At 43.6% G+C, this 23151-nt stretch overlaps 1 protein-coding gene across 1 annotated transcript in view; it reads left to right on the top strand.

Moving 5' to 3' along the window:
• The window catches only part of ADCY1 (adenylate cyclase 1), a 278084-nt gene that overhangs the window by 242004 nt on the left and 12929 nt on the right, over positions 1 to 23151 (top strand). Inside the window, exons 15-19 of the mRNA XM_059728633.1 lie at positions 12928 to 13044; positions 15152 to 15298; positions 15666 to 15764; positions 19992 to 20106; positions 22478 to 22602. Coding sequence (XP_059584616.1) covers positions 12928 to 13044; positions 15152 to 15298; positions 15666 to 15764; positions 19992 to 20106; positions 22478 to 22602 — 603 coding nt within the window. The remainder of the gene's footprint in view (positions 1 to 12927; positions 13045 to 15151; positions 15299 to 15665; positions 15765 to 19991; positions 20107 to 22477; positions 22603 to 23151) is intronic.

Genomic DNA, 23151 nt, shown 5'->3' with positions numbered 1-23151 from the left:
GTGGCTCACACTTGCGGAAACCATGACAGGGGCTGCTGCCCCAGTCATGGTCACTCGCCTCTCCAGCAATCAGGTCGGGGCATGGTCAGGCACCACCGGCAGGGCCCTGGGGAGGAGAGGTAGGGAGCAGGGTTATTCACCGCTCTGCCCCTGGGGCACCACAGCCAGGTCTGCCCAGCCAAACCCAGGTGCCTCTTGATCTGTGCTTGGGACCAGCCCCCTCCCAGCAGGAGGAGGCTTATTCTGCCAGACACTGCCCCGAGTGCAGATTGAGCAGCAGCTATGGCCAGGCTAGGCAGACCTGGCTGCGGTGCTCCCAGACTCCTGGCCTGAGCAACTGCAGGCATGTGCTGCATTGCCTCAGTTCAGAGAGAATGTTTGTCCTGTTGCAAAACAGTTCAGCCTAGGCAGTTAGGCTAACCTGCAAAGGTTGAATCAATTTAGGCTCCGGCTTTTTGAATGTCTGTCCTTAGTCAGGGAGATCGTGTTTTAGTGTTAATAGAGCTGGCTCTGTACTTTGGTCTCTATGTTCCATGCCCTGGTCTGAACCCTGATAGTGAGGTACCAGGGATGTTAGTTAATGATACATAGTGCTAGAGCTTGGTAAGTACTGCTTTCTTAATTATTTTAGACAGGAATGGGAGGCTTGGCTTAGGACTGGATTCAGCAATGCTGGAGAAATACTGATTATGCACTTCTAGCTCAGAAATAGAGAACCAAATACCAGAAACCCTCGCTATTTGCGGGTTTGGCATTTGCAGTTTCAAATATTCACGAATGCCGAACCCACATCTTAAATACACTTACAGGAGTTCCTCAGCAGCTCCACGCTTGCTCCCACCTGGCTCCCACCACCACCGCCTGGCTCCTGCCATCACCAGCACAGCCGTACCCACCCCGACAGCTGCTGGGGGGCACTGCGTTCATGAACACAGTGCCATATTCGCGGATTTCACCATTCGCGGGGATCTCCAGAGTGTATCCCCCATGAATGGTGTGGGTCGTCTGTATTGGAGATTGGCTATCCTACTAATCTTCAAATTCCCTACTCCACTTTGTTTGTCACATCAGATGTTTGTCCCTGGCTCCAGCAAGAGATGCACGGGCGGAAGCCCGTCGTGCCCCTGTTGAGCCCAGGACCCCAACCCAGACCCCCAGCTCAGTTGGAGGTAAGTGGAGCCCATGGCAGGGGAGGGAGGGACCCCAACCCAGTCAGCTGCTACTTGGCCTAGCCCCCAGGGAGCCATGCAGCTGGGGCCTTGTGAACAGGATGCGCAAACAGACGCACTTCTGGGCCCAGCATGTGAGTTAGCACGGGAGTTTGAGCAGGAGGGCCTTGCCAGTGAGCCGCAGGGTAGGTAGTCACAGCAGTAGCTGGACTACCAGAGGCACAATGTGGATGCCCACACGCCACACCCTGACAGTCCCCTTGGAGTCTGAGGCCTCCCCCTCTGGCACTTCTGAGGTCTCCACCCAGATGGAACCCATGGTTCTGGGCTCCACACAGATGGAGCCTCTGCCTTGCAGCACATGGGACCAGGAGCATGGCCACCTCCCTTGCGAGTCTCTGGGGTGCCAGATAGAGGAGCTCCAGGCCACAGTCCAGAGACTGTGCACCATCAGGGATGGTGAGCAGGAGATAGACTCCTACTGCCAGGCCCTTCACCCCCTGGAGGCTGAGGGTAGACCAAGGTCATATTTCAGGACAAGGGAGGACTCAAGTATCTCCCATACTGTCCATCCAGAGGGTTGGACCAAGGTAGTCAATGGCCCCAAGGCCCACTGCACCAGTGTCCCCTCTGGAGCTTTGCAATGGGTATGAACTTCTGGCAGCCCCAGTAGAGCCTGCAGAGCTGCCACCTCGTGCAGGCAGCAGAGGCTCACTCACAGTTACCGTCCCTGCTCTCCCTAACGCCACATGTAGAGTCGTTGTGGGAGACTCCCTCCTGAGGAGAACTGAGGGCTCAATCTGCTGCCCCAAACCCTAAGAGGTCTGCTGCCTCCCGGGAGCCCGTATCTGGGACGTAGCCAAGACGATCCCAAAACTCATCCAGCCCACCAGCCACTACCCTATGCTTCTTATCCATGTGAGCATGAATGACGTGGCTCGGAGCAATCCCAGCCAGGTCATGAGAGGCTACAGGGCTTTGGGAGTGGGGCTTGGGGGGTTGGGAGTGCAGGTGGTGTTTTCTTCAATCCTCCCAGTTTCAGGTTGTGGGCTGAGGAGGGAGAGGAGGATCAAGGTAGTTAACCAAAGACTGGTGCTGGTGTCATCGTGAAGGCTTTGGCTTCCATGATCACAGTCCACTCTTTGGTGAGAGAGGCAGTGGTCTGCTGGGAATAGATGGCCTCCACCTCACTGCACTGGGAAGGAGGCTCTTCTCAGTCAGAATGGCTGACCTGCTTGACTGGGCTTTAAACTAAGCCTGGTGGGGATTGGGGGGACTACCGCCACAGCAAGTCCACTGGGCAACTTTTGCAAATCCAGCAGGCTAAGGCACTCAAGGGAACCCACCCCTATCCCAGCCCCAGAACAATGTGTAGGGAAGACTAGGGCCTCCAATGAGACACTTACATACCTGTTCACCAATGCCAGGAGCTTGGGAAATAAACAGGAGGAACTGGTCCTCCTGCTGAACAAGAATGATTACTCTCATAGGGATAGCAGAGACCTGATGGGACTCTACCTATGACTGGGCCACAGGTATAGACAGCTATACCTTGTACAGGAGAGATTGTGTAGACAAAAGGGGGGGGGGTTTAGTTCTTTATGTCAAGGAAAACTACATGTCCCTGCAAGCTGACATTGGCATCCAGGGTGGGTGACTGGAGACTCTCTAGGTTAAAATCCATAATGAACATAGCACAGGGGGCACAATAGTAGGAGTCTACTACAGACCTCCTAATCAGGATCAAGAGCTCGACTAGGAATTCTCCAAGGAACTGGCTGAGGCTGCACACTCCCAGTGCGTGGTTGTCATGGGAGACTTCAGCTACCTAAACATCTCATGAGAAGAGCCCTCAGCCAAACTGAATAGTCACAAAGCTTCCTCATGTGTGTGGACGAGCTCTATCTGACTCAAAAAGTCTATGGACCAACAAGGGGCTGCTCGACCAGGTACTGGCAAAGGGGGATGATCTAGTCTAACCTAATGATTGAAGGGAAGCTAGGAGACAGTGACCATGAGCTGATCACATTCACTATCCACCATAAAGCTGGCAAGTCAGTCAGCAAAGCAGAAGTCCTCGACTTCAGGAAAGCTGATTTTGACAAGCTCAGGAGGCTTGTTGGCAAGGCCCTAAGGGACCATGACCCAAAGGGGAGGGGAGTTCAGGATGAACTCAAGGGAGCAATCCTGAAACCACAAGCAATGTCTATCCCATCTCAGAGGAAAGGCAGCAAAAAGGCACAGCAGCCCCCTTGGCTCTGCAGGGAACTTGTGGACCTCCTGCATCTAAAAAGAAAAACCTATAAAGGATGGAAGACTGGAACCCCCTCAAAAGAGGAGCTTTCTGCACTGGGCCGGACCCGTAGGGAGCAAACCAGGAAAGCCAAGGCTGTGACTGAACTCCAACTGGCTACATGTATCAAAGACAATAAAAAGTCCTTTTTTAGATACGTGGGGAGCTGGAGGAAAAGCAAGGGTAACATTGGACCCCTGCTAAACCAAATCTGGACTGCTAACAGGGGTAACATTGCACCCCTGCTAAACCAAATGGGACAACTGACAACCAACACCCAGGAAAAGCCAACCTGCTTAATAGGAATTTTGCATTGGTTTTTCACCAGCCCCAAGGGACGGCCCTGCTCAATACGGTATGGGACGGCCAAGGTGAAGGAGAATCGTTACCCTACATCAATGTAGACCATGTGAAGGAACACTTTGAGAGTCTGAACACCTTCAAGTCAGCTGGCCTAGACAGTTGACACCCCAGGGTACTTAAGGAGCTGGCAGGCATCATAGCTCAGCCACTGGCACAGATCTTCGAGAGCTCATGGCACTCAGGTGAAGTGCCTGAAGATTGAAGAAGGCCAGTATGGTGCCCATTTTCAAGAAACAGAGGAAAGTGGATCCGAGGAACTACAGGCCTATCAGCCTGACCTCTATCCTGGGGAAAATCTTGGAAAAAATTATCAAAGAGACCATTCTTGACAAACTGGCTGATGGCAATATCCTGAGGGATAGCCAGCATGGGTTTGTTGCGGGTAGGTCTTGCCTGACCAATCTCATCTCCTTCTATGACCAGATGACATATCACCTGGACAAAGGAGAAGAGATTGATGTCATATATCTTGATTTTAAAAAAGCCTTCAAACTGGTGTCTCATGATTTCCTCATGGAAAAATTGGCCAACTGCGGCCTTGGCTACATCACAGTCTGATGGCTGGGGAATTGGCTCCAAAGTTGGACATGGAGAGTTGTAATACATGAAAGTAAATCATCATGGTGCACCATGACCAGTGGGGTCCCCCAAGGCTCCGTCCTTGGGCCTATATTCTTTAACATCTTTATTAATGATGTAGACATTGGTATCAGAAGTAGACTGGCCAAGTTCGCCAATGACACCAAACTTTGGGGTAAAACATCCACACCTGAGGATAAGTTCATGATCCAGGCCAACCTAGACAGGCTCAGAAAATGGGCAGACAAAAACCTGATGGCGTTCAACACCGAAAAATTTAAGGTGCTTCTTGGGGGGAAAAAAACCCACAGCACGCTTATAGGCTTGGCAGTGCTACGCTTGCTAGCACCATGTCCGAAAGGGACTTGGAGGTCATGATTGACCACAAGATGAATATGAGCCACCAATGCAATGTCACAGCTGGTAAAGCGACAAAAATTCTGGCTTGCATCCATAGATGCTTCTCAAGCAAATCCCAGGATTTCATCCTCCCATTGTACTCGGCCTTGGTGTGGCCACAGCAGGAGTACTGCATCCAATTCTGGGCTACACAATTTAAAATGGATGTGGAGAAGCTTGAGAGAGTCCAAAGGAGAGCCACGCAGTTGATCAGAGGGCAGGAGAATAGGCCTTACCATGAGAGGCTGAGAGCCATGGGACTCTTCAGCCTAGAAAAGCACAGGCTCAGGGGGGACTTGGTGGCTGCTTATATGTGTATAAGGGGTGTACGTCAGGATCTGGGGGAATGCCCATTCACCAGAGTGCCCCAAAGGACGACAAGTCAAACGGTCACAAACTCCTCCAAGACCATTTCAGGCTGGACATAAGGAAGAAATTCTTTACTGTCCGGGCCCCCAAGGCCTGGAACAGACTGCCTGCAGAGGTGGTGCAAGCACCTACTCTGGACTCCTTTAAGAGATATTTGGATGTTTATTTTGCTGGGATCCTTTGACCCCAGCTGACTTCCAGCCCCTGGGGCAGGGGGCTGGACTCAACGATCTTCCAAGATCCCTTCCAGCTCTAATGTCTGTGAAATCTATGAAATCTATATCTGATGCATGACTGGAAGGATTTGATACACTTCAGGTGCCATAATAATCACCTGAAGACGTTTAAGTGTTTTGCATCATACAATGTTATATAATGATATCCACCTTTCTGTGTTTGTAAAGAGATAAACCTGAATACTCATCATTTAAAACAGCTGTCTAATCAGTGGGCCACTTAACATGCAGCCCTGGTGGTTGCCTCGCCTACTGCCATGTTGTGGGGGAGGGCAAGTGAGCCACGCATTTTCAGTGCAGTCTAATAGTTGGATTCAAATTTAGCTTACAGTGTGTATTGTAGACTTGTTTGTTGTGATATAGGATGCGACAAAGGAAGGATGTGCAGATGGAGAGTGTGGTGCCAGGGGTGCACAGCAGGGAGGATCCCAGGCAGGAGCTACCCCTGGTGCATGGCCCAGGGCCTGTATGCTATCACTACCTTGGAGCCCCTAGCTGCATCAAAGTCAGGCAGCCCTGATTTAAGAAAATCTTGAATCTAAGAAATACTGACAAAAAATGAGATCAATCTTGGATATGTTTCCAAAACAAAACTTTGCCATCCATTCGCTGTCTTATACCACAGTTAGCACAGCAACTAAAACACATTTGTGGCATCTTTTTGATGGTTGGGTGATATTATTCCTACCTAATTTCTTATTTATTTGGTTCAGTGACGTGTGCTTCTTGTATATCACTCATAATTGGAATTTAGTAGAGACACAATAGCTAATGAGTACCCCTTCTTGGATTTTAAGAGTAGTAAGGACCATTTATGATCTTCTATTCCTGCATAACGCTACGCTAATAACATGCAAGAATTGTTCTATATTTAACAACAAATATACATAAATAAATTATCATGGAAGTGTATTAAAATCTAATCTGTTAAAAAACTAAACTATTCCTAATGAATCTTGTAGCACTCTTGAGGAGTAGATAAGTTATAAAATATCCTTATTTTCCAGATAAGGACATGGAGGTAGTCATCTATTGGGCTAGAACTCAGGAGTTCATGACTCACATTGTCAGCACTCTAACTCAGTGCTTTGCCATATAACATAAACCAATATCTGTAGAAGTCAGGTTAGATTTGGAAAGATGGAGAAAAAGTTCTCTTTTTACTATTATAAATGTTCAGATCCCCACTAGGTTGTGGACTGTCAGCCTGCACAAGTTAAAATGGTTGTAGACTGTGATAAACAGAAATACAATTTGTGTCTCTGGGGTACTTTGAGAAACCAGTGAATGAAGATTAAGCAGCAAGAAGTAACAGGACAATCTCACAACCGGAAAATAGAAACTTTTGTTAGAATAAAAATTCCATTATTTACTGGAGGGCTTGGCTCCTCTGAGGATTTTTCCTCTCCTGAACAAATTATAATAGATTATTTTCAGAAAGAGTGAAGACTCCCAAAAGTCATTTTTAAGGAGTAATTTTCAGGTCTGGCTGTATTATTTTACCTTCCTTTAAAGAAAGTCAAGGATAAGTCCTCTATGGGTGCATATACACGTTCATTAATGCACCATAGTTACTGCGCAATAAGTTTTTAGTATTTGAATAACCAAGTACTAAATCAGTGCACAGTAGTGCCAGCGCATGGGTCTTTAGTGATGCTAGCTGTGCAGTAGCCTAATACTACTGTGCAATAGCATATTGGCACAGTTTTTGTCCAGCATGCTACTGTGCAGTGTTGTTAGGCTACTGTGCGGTTAGCATCTCATGTATACACGCCCTATAATTTGAACAAAAAAAATGTTATCTTAATGACTTCTGTAGAGCTGTAAGAGATTGTCTAAATTCAACTCTTCCTCTTCCACCCCTCACTGAAAAACCATTTTTCTTTTCCAAGTCTTTTTATTTCATCCTCAAAGGGAAGAGTTTTCATGTAACCTTTCCCTCTTATTTTAATAATGTATATGGGCAATAGCTTGCTGATATTTCTTATACATAGATGGCAAACAACATCCTCAGCTCTTCATCAGAAGAGCAAATTAACTACATAATACAGGAGTAAAAGGACAGTGGAAATATGTAGATCAGACTCCAATGTGAGCTATAATAGTATGTCTTCATCTGGGATATGTCAATTTATACTTCCCTAACTCTCATTTTTTTTACTGAGTTAGTTAAATAAGTAAACAAACAATCGTGTTGTGTTTAGTGAAAAATAATTGGGGTTAAAGAATAAATTCTACTTGCTGAGATTTTCATAGGCTTAATTTTATCCAATTTTCTGATTCATAAAGAGACCTGGGAGCAGGAAAAAACTGATACCTCTTTTGAGAAAATAGTAGGGAAGTAACTAACAAAAGACTTAAGGCCAAGGTTCTCAAGAAGTGGAGGCCTGAGGATAGATCTGTACACCTGTGTTTAAACACCTGAAATAAAATTGTCCTGATTTTCAAAATCAGCTGAGAACCCACAACTCCCACTGACTTCTGAAAATGAATCAGAAGTCAGGGTAGCTATGCACCTTTATAGACTAACTAATTAAGATATATAGAGAGAACATATGCTTTCATTAACCCAAGTTCTCTTCATCAGATGCTATGAAAGGACATATAGAAAGCAAAGTATAAGGAGAAAGACATTAAAATGCAAAAGAAAATGGAGGGTGAAAGGGAGTGAGGGAGGCAGTACTAGGAGAGAAAAGTAAACAAGCAGAAAACCCAACTGGAAACAAAGAGGGGGGAAGCACAAAAGCTAATCCAGTTAATGAGATAAGAATCCATAGTCCCTGCTTAAATTTAACAATCCATAGTCCCTGCTAGACTTAACACAGTCTAGTTTGTGGATGATTTCTTGTCTGCAATTTCCCGTTCAAATTGGTTTTTAATCTTTTTCCCCCCCTGAACATGGTAATCTTGAAGTTAGCAATGGAGTGTCCAGGGAGGTTGAACTGTTCTCCCACAGGCTTTTGTGTCTTTCTGCAGCTGAAGTCAGATCTGTGTATATTTGGATACCTAAATACGGCTTTAAAAGCCTAATTTTAATCAACCTAGTTTAGGTTAACCTACATTTTTCAGCATCGGGCTCTTCTAGCACATGCACTTTGTTGCCTGTACAACCATTAATGCATGCCCTTTGGGCATTATGACTTGTGAGAGTAACTGAATTTATCATAAGAACATAATAACTGCCATTTACTGGGTCGTACCATGTTCATCTTGCCCAGTATCCTGTGTCACGTAGTGGCAGACCATGGATGCTGAAAGGGAGATTGAACAGGGTATGACTGGAATTGTTTCCACTATTCCTTTCTCACTTGCAGCCTCAAGCATTTATGGTCTTGGAAGTTCTGATTCAGAGGCTGTATCCTTAACTCCCATGCTCAATAGCTACTGATGCTGCTTTCCTCCAAGAATTTGTCCAATCCCTTTTTTGAATCTGGTTAAACTGTTAGTTTCCATAACATCGGATGTCAGTGAGTTCCACAATTTAATTACATGCTGGGCGCATCTACACATGCTATTAATGCAGATGAATAAACTCCAGAGCTGATTGCTCCAGAGTTTTTTGCTCCTGGGCGTGCCGTTTGAACATGTGCCTGGGAGCAAACAAACTCTGGAGCATATTGCTTCAGAGCTCATTCATGTGCAGCACACGGAGAGTCCCATCAGAGCAGCCTGGGTTGGCAGAGAGCACCAGGGGTAAGCCTGCAAGCCCAGAGCTGTTCCAGTGGGGCTCTGTGTGCTGCAAAGCAGCTGGCTGCATCCTAGCCCACAATGAAGTACCCTGTGCCCCAGCCATCTAGAGCACTCAGTCAGCTGAGCCAACACTTAGTCAACTGGCGTTGTGCTGACTTGCTGCCCAGCAAGCCCCCTTATGGGGTCAGGACTGGGGGCTCCTCCACCTGTATACCACCACAATGGGCCTCCATAAAGAGTCTGTGTCAGTTCTAGCTCCCGCTGTTAAGCCTTCACATTGGAGCTCCTTAGCAATTCCTCCTGGATTTACTACCTGGAATCTCCTGTAGTCCATCAGCGACTAGGACTAGAAAATGTGGGCAGTTTAAATGCTTCTCAGCATCCTCAGGCATGCTTTTCTGGCATCCAATCTCTTCCATCACTGCTTCCAGCATCCCTTTTGAGCTGCTCCAGAGCTTCTCCAACCAATCAGAGCAGGGCAGAGTCCTCCAGCTGCAGCAGCACTCCCTTTTTGTAATGGGAATCATGTGTTGTGAATTGTTGTCAGGGATCTCTTCTTTCAGGATCCTTTCGGGATCATACCATCCTGATGCGCAGGAAGACTAGGAAGTATGTCAGAAGACCAGCTTGGCATAGCAGGGAAATCTTCAGTAAACTAAGTCACAAAAAGCAAGCTTATAAGAAGTTGAAATTTTGGACAAATAAATAGGGAGGAGTATAAAAGCATTGCTCAGACTTGCAGGGATGAAGCCAGGAAGGCCAAAGTGCAGTTGGCGTTTCAGCTAGCAAGGGACATGAAGGGTAACAGATCATTTATGAATACAGTAAATAGCACAAGTCCCAGCACAAATCCTTGTAGGGACCCTGCTGTTTGCTTCTTTCCATCCTGAAAACTCATCATTTATATTCACTCTTCACTTTCTATCTTTAAGCCAATTTTTAATCCATGAGTGGAAATTCCCTATAATCCACCTGCTTTAGTTAAGAGTGTCTGATGAGGGCCCTTGTCAAAGGTTTTTTGCAAGTCCAAATATACTGTGTCAACTGGAACACCCTGATCTACCTGCTTATTGACACTCTTAAAGACCTCTAGTAGGTTGGTGAGGCATGATTTCCCTTTGACAAAGCCATGGTGATTCCTCCCCAGCAAATCATGTTTATCCATGTGCTGAATTATTATTATTATTATTATTATCTCTTCCAGTTTTCCAGGAACAGAAGTTAGAGTAACTGGCCTATAGTTCCCTGCTTTCCCTCTACAGTCTTTTTTCTGTGTGTACAACCCAATCCATTTAGGCAATTTCATTTGTGTATGTGGCAAACATGGATATGCTTAAAGTCATTAAAAAATGTAATGTATCAATATAGAAATCCTTCAAGATTCAGATATGTCTTAGATGTGTCAAAGAAATAACTGCAGAGAGGGCCTGAACCAACTTGGATTCTGGTAGCATGGAACTTTACAACAGCATAAATTAGTCTTTGCTGACTCTGTGTTGCCATGGCCAGCTCATTACTAGCTCATTTAAATGGTATCTCCAGTATCTGTACCAGATAGAAATATAGACATACCCTTAGGACAGTGGTTCCCAGCCTTTTTATGCCATGACCCACTGCTGGGAGCAGTGTGGCAGCGGCAGCTTGGGGGTGGGGGAGCTCTTGACACATGGCGCAGCTTAGCCTTTGTGCACAGCACCGCTAACATTGCCCCCGTGACCTGAGGTTGGAAACTGCTGCTTTAGGAACTTCCTTCCCCACATTTAAAATTTTAAAAAAGGTGTTTAAGAATTTGTGGACTAAGTTCTCACCTTACCCTTGCTTGCTGTATTGATTCAGTCCTTGTCAGGCAAACTTTCATTGGGCCTACTTGCCTTTAGTAGAGCTACTCTCACTTTATATGTCTAGGTCAGAGCATAAGAAAAAGTCAATTGAAGTCAATGGTAGACTTTAACAGACTTTGTAACAAAGCCTCAAAGCATAATTGATCTGAATAAGGACTTTAGAATTTTGCTTTGTATGTAACAAGCATGTTGGAACCACATCATTTCCTACTTTAATTCATTTACTTTAATTGTCTCTACTTTACTTAATTTAATTTTTGGTTCATTATAAAATGAGTGGCCGTTTAGCTCAGTTGTTTAGAGCCTGGTGGTAATAACACCAACATCGTATGTTTGATTTCTGGTTGAACTAAATCAGGGGTGTCCAACCTTTTTGAATGTGGGGTCGGATCATGAACTTTTTATCACCCAGTGGGCCGACGAGCCACATTCAAAGACCTCACAGGAAGCAGTCTCACATCAGGAAGTGATGTCACGTGACCTTTGACACCAATGAAGTTGCAGGAAATGACAATGAAATGGATCTAACCAGTTCAAAACTCTCCCTCTATAGCATCCACCTCTGCCACTGTTCAGGACAGGATACTGAGCTAGATAGACAATTGGGCTGACCAAGCATGGCAGTTTTTATGCTCTTACGTTCTTTGGCTGAGCTTCCAAACTATGGCCGAGATTTGCAAAAAGGGATAGATAGGCATGTTACAAAGTTGTCATAAAAGATTTGGAGCCCTCTAAATCCCATTCATTTTAATGGAAGTTGGCCTTTTGACTCAGCTTTGAAAATCTAAGCCCAAGGTGCCAACTAAATAAGTCAAAATGAATTTAGTTCAGTGGCTATGATTCTGCTTTCTCATACAGAGACAATGACTCTCACAAAGTATGGCATATTTTAGTAGGATAAAAACATTTTGAAGGCCACACAGAAAGCAATAAGCAGTCTTTACTCACATGAGCTTACCAGGTATCAACCCCCTGTTACTTGAGTTCCTGGCAGGTACAGACATAAGTTTATTAGCACATTGTTCCAGAGTGAGTCTCCGTGCCATAGCCTACATCAGGTTTCAGATCTAGGGAACCTGACCCCTCCCCAGCCATACGCTTGTAACGTTATACCAATCTGTTGGCCGGTGCAGACCCGGCCGGGCTCCTCCCATCCCCAGCAGCATGTGGGAAGCCAGCTTCAGCTGCATGCCACTTTTCCTGGCCGGTGCTGACCCGGCTGGGTCCATCCCATCCAGAGCAGCATGCAGCTGAAGCCAGCTTCCCACGAGCTGCTGGGGACGGAAGGAGCCCAGCCAGGTCTGCACCGGCCAGCAGAAGTGGTGGTAGAGCTATGTGCTGCTTGGGATGGGACAAGCCCAGCTGAAGCAGCAGGGGCTGAGCTGCATTTTCCCTCTACCTACCCCGGTCAGTGCCGAGCAGCACATGGCTCTACCACAGCTTCTGCTGGCCAGTGCCAACCCAGCTGAGCTCCTCCCATCCCCAGCAACACTTGGGAATCCGGCTTCAGCTGCATGCTGCTTCAGGTCAGCACCAGCCAGCAGAAGCGGCGGCGGAGCCATGTGCCACTCGGGACTGACCAGCACAGGTAGAGGGAAAGCGCAGCTGAGCCCCTGCTGCTCTGGCTGGGCTCATCCCATCCCGAGCGGCACATGGCTACTCCTCTTCCCACATGCACCACGTCAGCAACGTCATGCTGACGCAGTGCGTGTGGGAACCTTGTCCCTTCCCCAGCCCTTCAGGAGCCATTAGGAATCTGCTGAAGGGCTGGGGGAGGGACAAGGGGTGGGAACGAAAGTAAACAGTATTTATTTCATTTCCCATCGCAGCACCTCGGGCCTCAGAAAATGTCTTGCCAGGCCGCATGGCAGCCTGCGGGCTGCATGTTGGACAAGCCTGAACTAAATAATCTCTTGAGGTTCCTTCCAGCCTTATTCTTCTCTATAATATTGCTTTTTGAAGCCTTTTCTTTCTTCCAACTCTCTTAGGCAGAAGAAGAGAGAGATGATATGGAAAGAGTCAAGCTAGATAATAAAAGAATCCTCTTCAATCTGTTGCCAGCTCATGTTGCACAACACTTTCTTATGTCTAACCCAAGGAATATGGTAAGCCCCATGGTAAAAACAGACACATGATTATATGCATTATTTCTCTGTGTGAGCCTGTATGGTATAAGTCATGATAAATACTTCTACTAAAAAAATGGTACCACTATGTTGAAACTTACATTAAAGTAAATAGGTCTGATAAAAGTCATGTTAGAAAATAAGGTCTGGGAATTTTTCCCTTTTTCTTTTCTGAAGGGTTTCAGAAAATCCTTCTTGAAATTCTTTCTTGAAAATAAGCATTTTCAAGTGAATGATGTGTTGTTCTGCATCAATATGGTTCAGAGCTTACATGTAAATTCCAAATTTATTTTACAGTGAAGTCAGAGGATTGGCATTTATTACAACTTTGCACAGAAGCAAGTCTGGTTCTAAATAGTAAATAGTGGAAAAAAGTCATGCACTTCCAATTAACCTTCTCCGGTTCTCCAGGGCCACAGGATGTTGAGCTGGCACAGTGCAGTCCTGACTGGCAGAAGGTCCAAGGTGGTCAGCCTGCCAGCCAAGAGCTGCTCCTGCCTGGTTCAGTGTGCTGTGGAGGGGCTGGCTGGGGCATGAGAGTGCTACAGTGAAGAGCTAGCTGGCAGGCAGCCTAGCACTGTAGCACCCTCATGCCCCAGCCAGCCCTGGTCACCATCTAAATGTGCATTGCAAGAGAGTAAATAACTCCACCGTAGAAAAGTACTTGTGTTGGGCAGTACTATCCTATGGTAGAGTTAATTAGTTTACTCCAGCCTAATAGCACCGCTTGTGTAGATGGTGATGCTTTACTGCTATGCTAATTAGGCAACTGCAGTAAGTGCCTCATGTAGATTCACCCAGTTTCTCCTAGGAGAGTCTCTGCTCTCCCAGGCTTTTTCTCCTAGAGTAAAAATAGCTACTTCAAAAGAGAAATACTGTGGGAACAACCAGGGTTAAATCACTCCCAAGAGAATTTCTCCTAGGAGAGCAAACTTCTGTACATGCTATGGCTTCTCCTGGAAGAAGCCATAGTCCTCCAGCATCTACCCCACCCCTGCATCCCAGGAGACACTGTGTTGCTTGCTATTCTCTGCTGCTCCAGCTGGGAGCAAAACAATCCCACTTCCTTGTCCTTACATTATGGTGCTTTAAGGAAACACAAGCTGACTGTGGGCAGTCTTGCTCAGTCAATTAGGGCTACCCTATGCACTGCTGCCATCTATTTTCAGGCAGAATAAGGGAGCCTGCAAAGCAAGCTGAGATGTATGCACAGGGTCTCCCACCCTGGCTGCACACTGTCAGCACTGCAAGCTCTCCACTCTTCAGGGCCTCCTCGTTTAAATGTCTGTATGTATGTCTCTGTGTAAGTTTTTCTACCAGGAGAATAAACCTGGCAGAATTCTCCCAGATTATTTGAATGTGTACATAGCCTCCAAACTGTAACAGCCAAAGATTGCAGTTACACATCTAGGGAAGTGAGAAGGCCAGATAGGTTTGCACCATATAGACTAACTAAATCAAATGCATAAGCTTTCTTAAGTAACAGCTTCTTTCCTCAGATGATTGCTTCATCAGTGCCCCTTCAGAGGACAGAATGGGCAATGAACTTGCACAGTGTTTCCTTTTTCTTTCTTCACATGTTCCAAACTGCCATCTCTCAAGTATTGCTTACACTTTCCTTGAATTTGGACTCTGCCCCACCATAATAATTTCACACCATAGTGTCAAAAGACACTTTTTCTACTGCATTTAGGGCTCCTTTCTTCCTTGCCAGTAAAGAAAAGAATGAAGCAGTGTTCATCTCAAGGGTAAAAACATGATCCATCCATTACTTAAAAGACAGAGTCTGACAAAGCATAATAGAATTTCTCTTTAATAATAGGAAGATTGAACTCTAACGTTATTTAGGTTTTCTAATTTTCTACTAAATGTCTATTAAGCACTGTAAAATGTCATTCTACTGGAAATAAATAGTAATGTCAATTGATTTGATTTAAGTTGATTTAGTAGCTTGAAAGATTATTTGATGACTTTTGTTTGAGGACTGATTTCTCATGTTACACAGCACTGAAATTGAGATCATAATAATACCATCTATTTATGCTAATCTCTAATTTTAAAAAATTATATCATTCAAAAATTGCAGGATCTTTATTATCAGTCATATTCACAAGTGGGAGTGATGTTTGCTTCCATTCCAAATTTCAATGATTTCTACATCGAGCTGGATGGCAATAACATGGGAGTAGAGTGTTTACGCCTCTTAAATGAAATTATTGCTGATTTTGACGAGGTAAGGTCAAAACTCTTTCCTCTGATCTACCATGCTTCTTCCAATAGATGACTGTGGAAATTCAGCTTAGTTTGAATGTGCTAATAAAGTGGCTTACGATGTCAATGGAAATTAGATGCCTATTGGGACTTTCCAAGGTTCCAATCTGCAGCTTTATGCCTGCAAAAATTACTGAACAATCATTTAGGGGCTGCTGCTGCTCCTGTGGAACTCACTGGGAATGTTGCCACTGATTTGAACTGTAGCAATCCTGGGTTTATAAAGAATGAGTCGGTTTAATCGACTGTAGTGTGCACATGTTATCTGATAACTGGTTTCTTGTCTAAAATATTATGTAATGTTTAACAGTTTTGTGTTTTAAACAAAGCTTTTGGACAAAGAATGTTATAAGGACATAGAAAAGATCAAGACAATTGGCAGTACTTATATGGCAGCTGTAGGACTTGTACCAACTACAGGAACTAAGGTGAGTTGATCTTCATGAGTACTGAAGGGCTATACTCTGAGCAAATGATCCTAATTCAATCTCCAATGGAATATCTAAAACAGTGCAAAATTAAAGAGGCATGTAGCATTCATTTGATTTCTTTGTAACCATTTGCCTTTCTTTTAAATCTAAACACCAAACCATAACTCAGCACACTAAAATATGTTTAGCATAATATTCTGGGAGTTACCCACCTGGCAATGACCTAGGATTTGATACTTTACTACTGTGTGTAGTGTACTTATTTCCACCAGTAAAAATAAAATGGGAAATGTTATCAAATCAGAATGTCAATGAAAATAAAATAAAAAACCAAACAAAATAAAAAGCACACAGGCATGGAGTAAGCACAAGCACAATGCTTTTTTTTTTCAATTCCACTTCCATCAAAACTTACCAGTCTTGTGCCCTCACCATACCGTGGCCTTCCAGATATCACTGCATTTAAATAGGAAATAAAGTGAAAATGATTTCAGAGTCATCAGGTTACAGACATAGTTCTGATCATCCCTTTGTGTATATAGGTAGCTTGTATAACCACATAAATATATTGCTGATACTCTAGTCTTCTTCCCTTCACTTTTGCTTCCTGTTTTTTGAGTCTTGTTTAAGAGTGCTTTGTAAGCATGTGAAGGGCAGGGACTTTGCCTTCCCAGGTGTTCCTATATCACCTCCTATGATAAGGGGATCATCTAGGAAAATTATCACAATAAATTGCACCATGGGAGCATAGGGCTAGAGTACAGCTTATAAATCAGAAAGCATGGTGCATTCATTTTTGCTCACAAAAATGGGCAAAGCTGATAAAAATCCTCCCATGATCTGTGTCAGCTAAAATTTACTTGCAAAATAACACTACAAAGGGAGGTGGAGGTGGGGGTGGGGGGAGGTGGCAGGGGGCACAGCACAAGAAAAAAGGGCCAGTATGTGGCCCATGAACTTTTTAGAGACAATTAACCTTGTTAAGTAAATAAATAAAAAATTTTAAAAACCAAGGCTACATCTAAAACAAATAATAGGATCAATTTGGAATATACCCCATGTAATCAGTTCTCTGTGATTGCAGGTTTCTATCATTCATGCCTTTTTGCCTTCCCCAATCTGTACATTTTTTGTTAAAATAGTATCAGTGCAAAATCCGTGCATCAGAATGTCTTTTTAAAAGATGTGCTTCTGTTAAAATGGTTGACTCTACTTTGGGTCCTGAGACAGGCAAAAGAAAAGGGATCACTTCAATTTTATATCAGTGTGATCTTGGGCAAACAAGCTGAGGCATACTAGTATGTCTGGCATAAATGCTCTTTGAACTAGAATCCCAAAAACAAGTATGTTATTGGGTAACTCTAGCAACATACGTTCCAAAAGTGAATGTGTTTATCTCATGCATTTTATGTTTGCTAACTGAGGGGTCATCTGAATTAGCCTGGTACTGAAAATATTCATTAGGGTTATACTAGTAAAATGGTTAAAAATATTGTATAAATTCCCTTGCAAGGCCTTGGCATTCTTTGAAACTATGGGACTTGTTTGAATTATTTTCTTATTGGAAGATTTTAATTTATGTTCCATTTTGTCAAGAGCCTTAGCAAGCTGCCTGGGAAGCAAGAGATGTTAAAGACTAACATTTTGGGCAGCTAGAAGTTCAGTTATTCTCTAGTCCCTTTCTACTGCTCAGATGAAAAAAGGGAATAGTAACTACCTGAACCTTCCCTGATGGACATATCCTGCTATGGAGCATCAGAAGGGAGAGATTTTGGGTGTCCAGCTCTCTATATGACTCCTCTTCCTTCTTCCATCGTCTAATACTGGAGATATGGAAGGAATATGGCAGTCCCGTTAACCTACAGTCTTTTGAGGATTATTATTAGCTGATGTAGTCTCTAGGTAGCTGTCACTTATGCTGATTCCACAGCAGAACCAAAGAGAGAATCAAAGGAACATAATACTTCTTTCCATCTCTGCTATCCAATCAGATCACAGTTACAACAGAAAATCTGGTTCAGCCAGACATTTTGTTTGTGCCTGAAATTGATTGTGGGTACAAAATTGTGGATGTGGTCACCTCAAATGAGACTATTTAAACACCTCTAAATCCGGTAGTTAGCTACCTACATCCTGTTTATTTGCCTGCTATTATTTTGAACCTCTGGTTTTGTTGCAGCAGTTGATTGTAGTAAAAATTCATTATGTGTGTCACAATGGTTTCAAAGAGATGTCCTGTGACAGTCACTCCTGCGATCATTTCTCCCTCTACACAATTAATCTTCAAAATTGCTTGTCAGTCACAAAATCTGGGCAACATTTTGTCTCCCAGACCCACAGAGATCAAGATTATATATGTGTGTGTGTGTGTGTGTGTGTGTGTGTGTATGTATAGGTATGTGTGTGTGTGGGGGGTATGTATATATATGCGTGTGTGTATATGTGTGTGCATATATATGTGTATATATACGTGCGTGTGTATATGCGTGTGTATATATATGTGTGCGTGTGTATATGCATGTGTATATATATGTGTGTATATGCGTGTGTATATACGTGTGTGTGTGTGTATGTATATACGTGTGTGCATACCTATACATATGCTCGTGTGTGTGTGTGTGTGTCTGTGTGCAGTAAAACCTGTGCTGTCCAGCACTTTACTAACTGGCATGCTCTATTAACCAGCACGCTGATTGACATGGCAAAAGCGAAACCGGAAGTCCCACCTTGGCACGTTCGGTTTCACTGAGTCCCACAGCCCGGGGCAAAGCAGCCTGCGCGCAGCCCCCTTCCCGTGACCCAGCACACTGATGTACCAGACGCAGCAGGAGGGGCAGCAACCTGAACAGACGCCTCTCAGATAACCAGCAGTTTTGATTAACAGGCACTCCACATCCCCCCTGGATGCCAGATAACACAGCTTTTACTATATGTGTGTGTGTGCGTGTGTATGTGTATGTATGTATGTACGTATGTATGTATGTATGCATATGTATATATATATTAAAGACTTGTTAAAGATTCCTGGTGTCATAATTGGGAGTCTGGCTTGAGTGACTCTTCAGTTTTTCATTCATCTGGGCTAGGATCTATTCCTGCAAGCTAGAAGTTTGCTAATACAGTTCAAAGAGAATTTGGAAAACAAACAACGAGTATTCACTAATCTACACAAATTTTGTAGTTGCCATTTATCCTGAAAATGGTTCTGGAGAATTGACACAATGGCACCATATATCAGAAACTGAGAAAAAACAGGTGAAAGGCAAACGACTTAATAAAAGAGAAGACTCTAACAAGGGGACCTTCATTGCTCTTTCTCTGGCCTTGGAAGCTTGGCAGACAGCCAGTTTCCTTATTTCTTTATACCTAGCTCCTTCTTTTCTTGTTGGGGTTAGGAAAAAGGACCAACCTAACACTGAAGAGGAGAACAGGGAGAGGGATGAGAGCAAGAGGGATGCAGCTGTGGAACAGTCTGACAGGTGCTTGGTCTTTGCCTGCTGCTCTTTATTAAAATGGGAAATGGCCCAGGGCTAACCTTCATGTTCCTTGTCAACCTTATTAAAAAAAACAGGAAAAAATAGGTTTTTTTTGTTATTTCTGCAAAATTCTTTGGTCACCGGTAAAGTCAGTTAAAGGGCTGGCAATCTGGCAGAGATTCTTCATGGGACTCTCTGGACAGCCCCCAAAATATGTTTGTCATGTGCTGTCATGTCTCATGAGGACAGTGAGTGAACTCCCTGCTCACCTAGCACAAGTCTTCCCTGCCAGCTGTTGAAGCTCCCTTGTGCAATGGATAGAGCCAAGCTGGCTCCAGTAAGCTCAACAGAAATGTTGTTAGAGAGGATATAAGCAGATCTCAGAACCATAAAGCTAGAAAAGACCCAAAAACCAGAGAAGGAGAGAAGCGCAGTAACTGCAGAGATCTTTCATGTGAACATCCAGTTTTGCAATTGGATGGATCATAATCCTTTCCACACAGCTATAGCCCTTTAGCTGGCAAAACACTTTTCCACAAGGTTTTTGGTTTCAAAAAAGAAATGAGTTCAGATCTTGGGAAGACAGTGCCTGCCTTCCAAACACAGCTAAAAGTTCCATTTCATATTTAGCAAAAGCATTTAGAGTCTGTTCAAAGGCTTCTGGGTTTTTTGTTTGTTCTTCATGGCAGTGTTTCATCAGCTTCTGAATACTATGCAAATCTAATATAAAACATTATTTTGCATCTAGGCTAAAAAATCAATTTATTCCCACCTGAGTACACTGGCAGATTTTGCAATAGAGATGTTTGATGTTCTTGATGAAATCAACTATCAGTCTTACAACGAGTTTGTCTTACGAGTCGGTAAGTCTTTCTACAGTTAGCTTACAAGCAAAGCACTTCTGTTTGCTGACTTTCTCCACAATAGTGCATAGGTTTAAGACTAAAGAATTGCCTGTTCTCAGCTCTTCAGTAAAACTGGGAGCATGAAGGGTCTCAGTGAAGAGCCTTTTTACCATTGACACATTGGAACTACTGCAATTAATTTTAGTAGCTGTTGAACATATATGTGGGAGAAAATAAAATGAAGATATTAATCACTAAGGGCATCTGTCCTAATGTCCAGTTCCATTTGGTTTCTTACCCAATGTTTAACTAAAAATCCTGCAGGTTCAACTGCTTATGCTGGTAGTCTTTATTTCCTGCCAAGCTGTGTCTGCTCACCTTGCTGTGCATTTTATTCCAGAGCTGGCTGTTCTTCACTTGTGTGCATTCTTGCATTTGTGAACATAATTGTAGGTGCATTATTAAAGCTGGGTAGGGATCTTCCACAAGAATGGTATTTCAGGAGAAACTCCTGATTTATTCAGATCCAAAACTGTTTTGTGGGGACCTATCAGTTTCAACAAAGTATTCGTTGTAAAACATTTCTCTGGCTCAGGGTGGAACTTCTGGTCAAGAGAAAGAGCATGAGTGAGCATACACATGTGCACAATGGATGATCCAGTTAGTACAGAATTCAGTGATTAAAACAGTAAATTGGGGTGGGGAAGATCAAAAGTCGGTTTCTGGAGATCAATCAGTAATTTAAACCAGTACTTCCCCATCTCAGGTGAGTACTCTGCTAAGTAGTCTACTGGCTATACTGAGGTGGGGATCTCCCCTCTTAGAGCTGTTCAATTGTGTGAAATTAATAGGAGGACTGACTCTGGCTTGGTAGTTGGGGCATTCACCTGAGACTCTGAGAGGACTGGGTTCAGAATCCTACTCAATGAATATTTAAATTAATTACATCCCATTTTAGACGAGAAAAAAATGTGAAATCTCAAAAGCATTCCTAGGACAGGATAACAGTTTTCCATGTAGCTCTAGTGTAGCAATAGTTTGTAAAGACTTCTAAAAATATTTATTATGTTGTTATGATATGTATTCTTGCTTTTAGCTAATCTTTCCACCTGATTTGTGCAGCTGCTGCTTCCTCCAACAAATCAAGTCCCCTACCCCTCCTTCAGTCCTTTCTTACACCACACAAACACACTTGCATGCAGTTCTCCATGTGAAGAATAGCGATGTGATCCTCACCCCCCAAGAGCCATTTCCCTTCTTGCTACAGGTACCATCTTCCACATCTTCTCCACTGGTACCTCCCTTGTTGTTCTCATCTCTGTAAAATCTTCTAACATGACTAGCTTCCCCCATCCTCACTCCTTTTGTGTCCTAACCCAACGGTTGTCAGTTTTTAATCTGGGTGGGAGCATAAGTAAGGATTCTAGCAATGGAGAGGAGAATCATCAGTTGTGATAGAAGGAGATGTTACAGGCTTGGCCACCCCTACCCCCACCCCCTTCTTATCAGCTGGATTTTTTCCCCTTCTTTCCTGGTGTAGTGCTTTTCTGCAAAATGTCCTTGGAACCGCATTGAAGCTAGACATGCACAAGAATTCTCTCACCTAATCTGTCCAACTTCACTGTGGGAAGCCACAGCCCTGGTCTTTGCACAGTGCCTGAGAGAGTCAGCACCAGCTGCTGTGTAGAACACCCTTAGGAAGGCAAAGCCTCTCCTTCCTTCCACACCAGCCTAACAAAACCAGCCAAAGCTGTAGGAGCTGTCATTGTTCTTCCAAAGGGGAAATGTAGGTGCCAGTTCTGCATGCTCTCCTCTACCCCCAGCACTTCTAATGGAGCTTGTGTTCTGCTTGTAGAATATTTACATAATCTGATATCCAGATTTTTAATTTGACCTGTTGCCTATTATCCCAGCTCCTGATGTTTCCTAGCCCAGGGACTGTGTCTGTCTTATGAACACTCACTGAGGAGGGCTACAGCTTAACAAGAAAAATAAGAGTCCATAAGAAGCAATCAGGATCATTAACCTCTTGCTCTGAACTGTAATAGTGTTACTTTGCTCTCTTGTACTAAGTTCACCTCAGAGGTGGTTTATTTCACCAAAAATATTGAAATCCATAGGTTTAACTGATTTTTTTTTTCTTTTTTTTTTTTATAAACTGATGCTGAATTTCAGGTGTGGCAGGACAGATGTGGTTTCGTTTCTAAAGCTTTTAAGAAATCTTGTCTTAGGTTCAAATGCAAGATGATGATGGTAATGATATGTGTTATGTCTGGGGGAAAATTTTTTAGTAGTTATAGCGAACAGTGGGTTACTGTTTATCATACACATAAGGTGTAGCGTTTGAAACAATAACAGAAAAATAAAAAATTATTCCTCTAATTTTTAGGTATAAATGTTGGTCCTGTAGTGGCAGGAGTCATTGGGGCCAGGAGACCACAGTATGATATTTGGGGGAATACTGTAAATGTTGCCAGTAGAATGGATAGTACTGGAGTACAAGGTAAAATTCAGGTGAGTACATACCAATAATGCTTGTTTAAGCTTGAAATTTCTCCTAATTGTTAGCAGTCCTATGGTTGTACTTCTAAGGCTATTTAGAAGCTACTTCTAAGGCTTTCATGAAGATAATACTGTTCTCAAGATGATTCAGATGCCTGGTGTGTACTTATTCTTCTTTTATCTGGTGCACTACTATGAAGACACAAAATCCTCAAATGATCGTTTATCCAAGTACAATGACAGATTTCACATTCACATTCTTACTGTAGTGTATTCAGTTGGATGGATTTGGGTCCAAGTCTGCTGCCAAAAACAGTTCTTTATTTTGGGTTTCACTACAGTTTTGCTTAGGTAGGAAAGTACAGGGTATGAATTTGCAACAGTTGGCATCCTGTCACATCTTCTCTTGCTTGTATAGCTTTGTACAATCTTTCTGGACTAAGGAAACTATAAATATGTTGTTATTATTCTGCAAGAGATTGGTCTGGAAAAATGTTGTTCCAAAAATGCCCTTACGACTCAAGTGAAATTTTGGAAGCTTTTAATCCATGCTTTGTATTT

Source organism: Alligator mississippiensis, chromosome 5 (assembly GCF_030867095.1).
Source record: "Alligator mississippiensis isolate rAllMis1 chromosome 5, rAllMis1, whole genome shotgun sequence".
NCBI lineage: Eukaryota > Metazoa > Chordata > Crocodylia > Alligatoridae > Alligator > Alligator mississippiensis.
The sequence above is the reverse complement of the archived record's forward strand: the minus strand, read 5'-3'. Positions and strand labels throughout refer to the sequence as shown.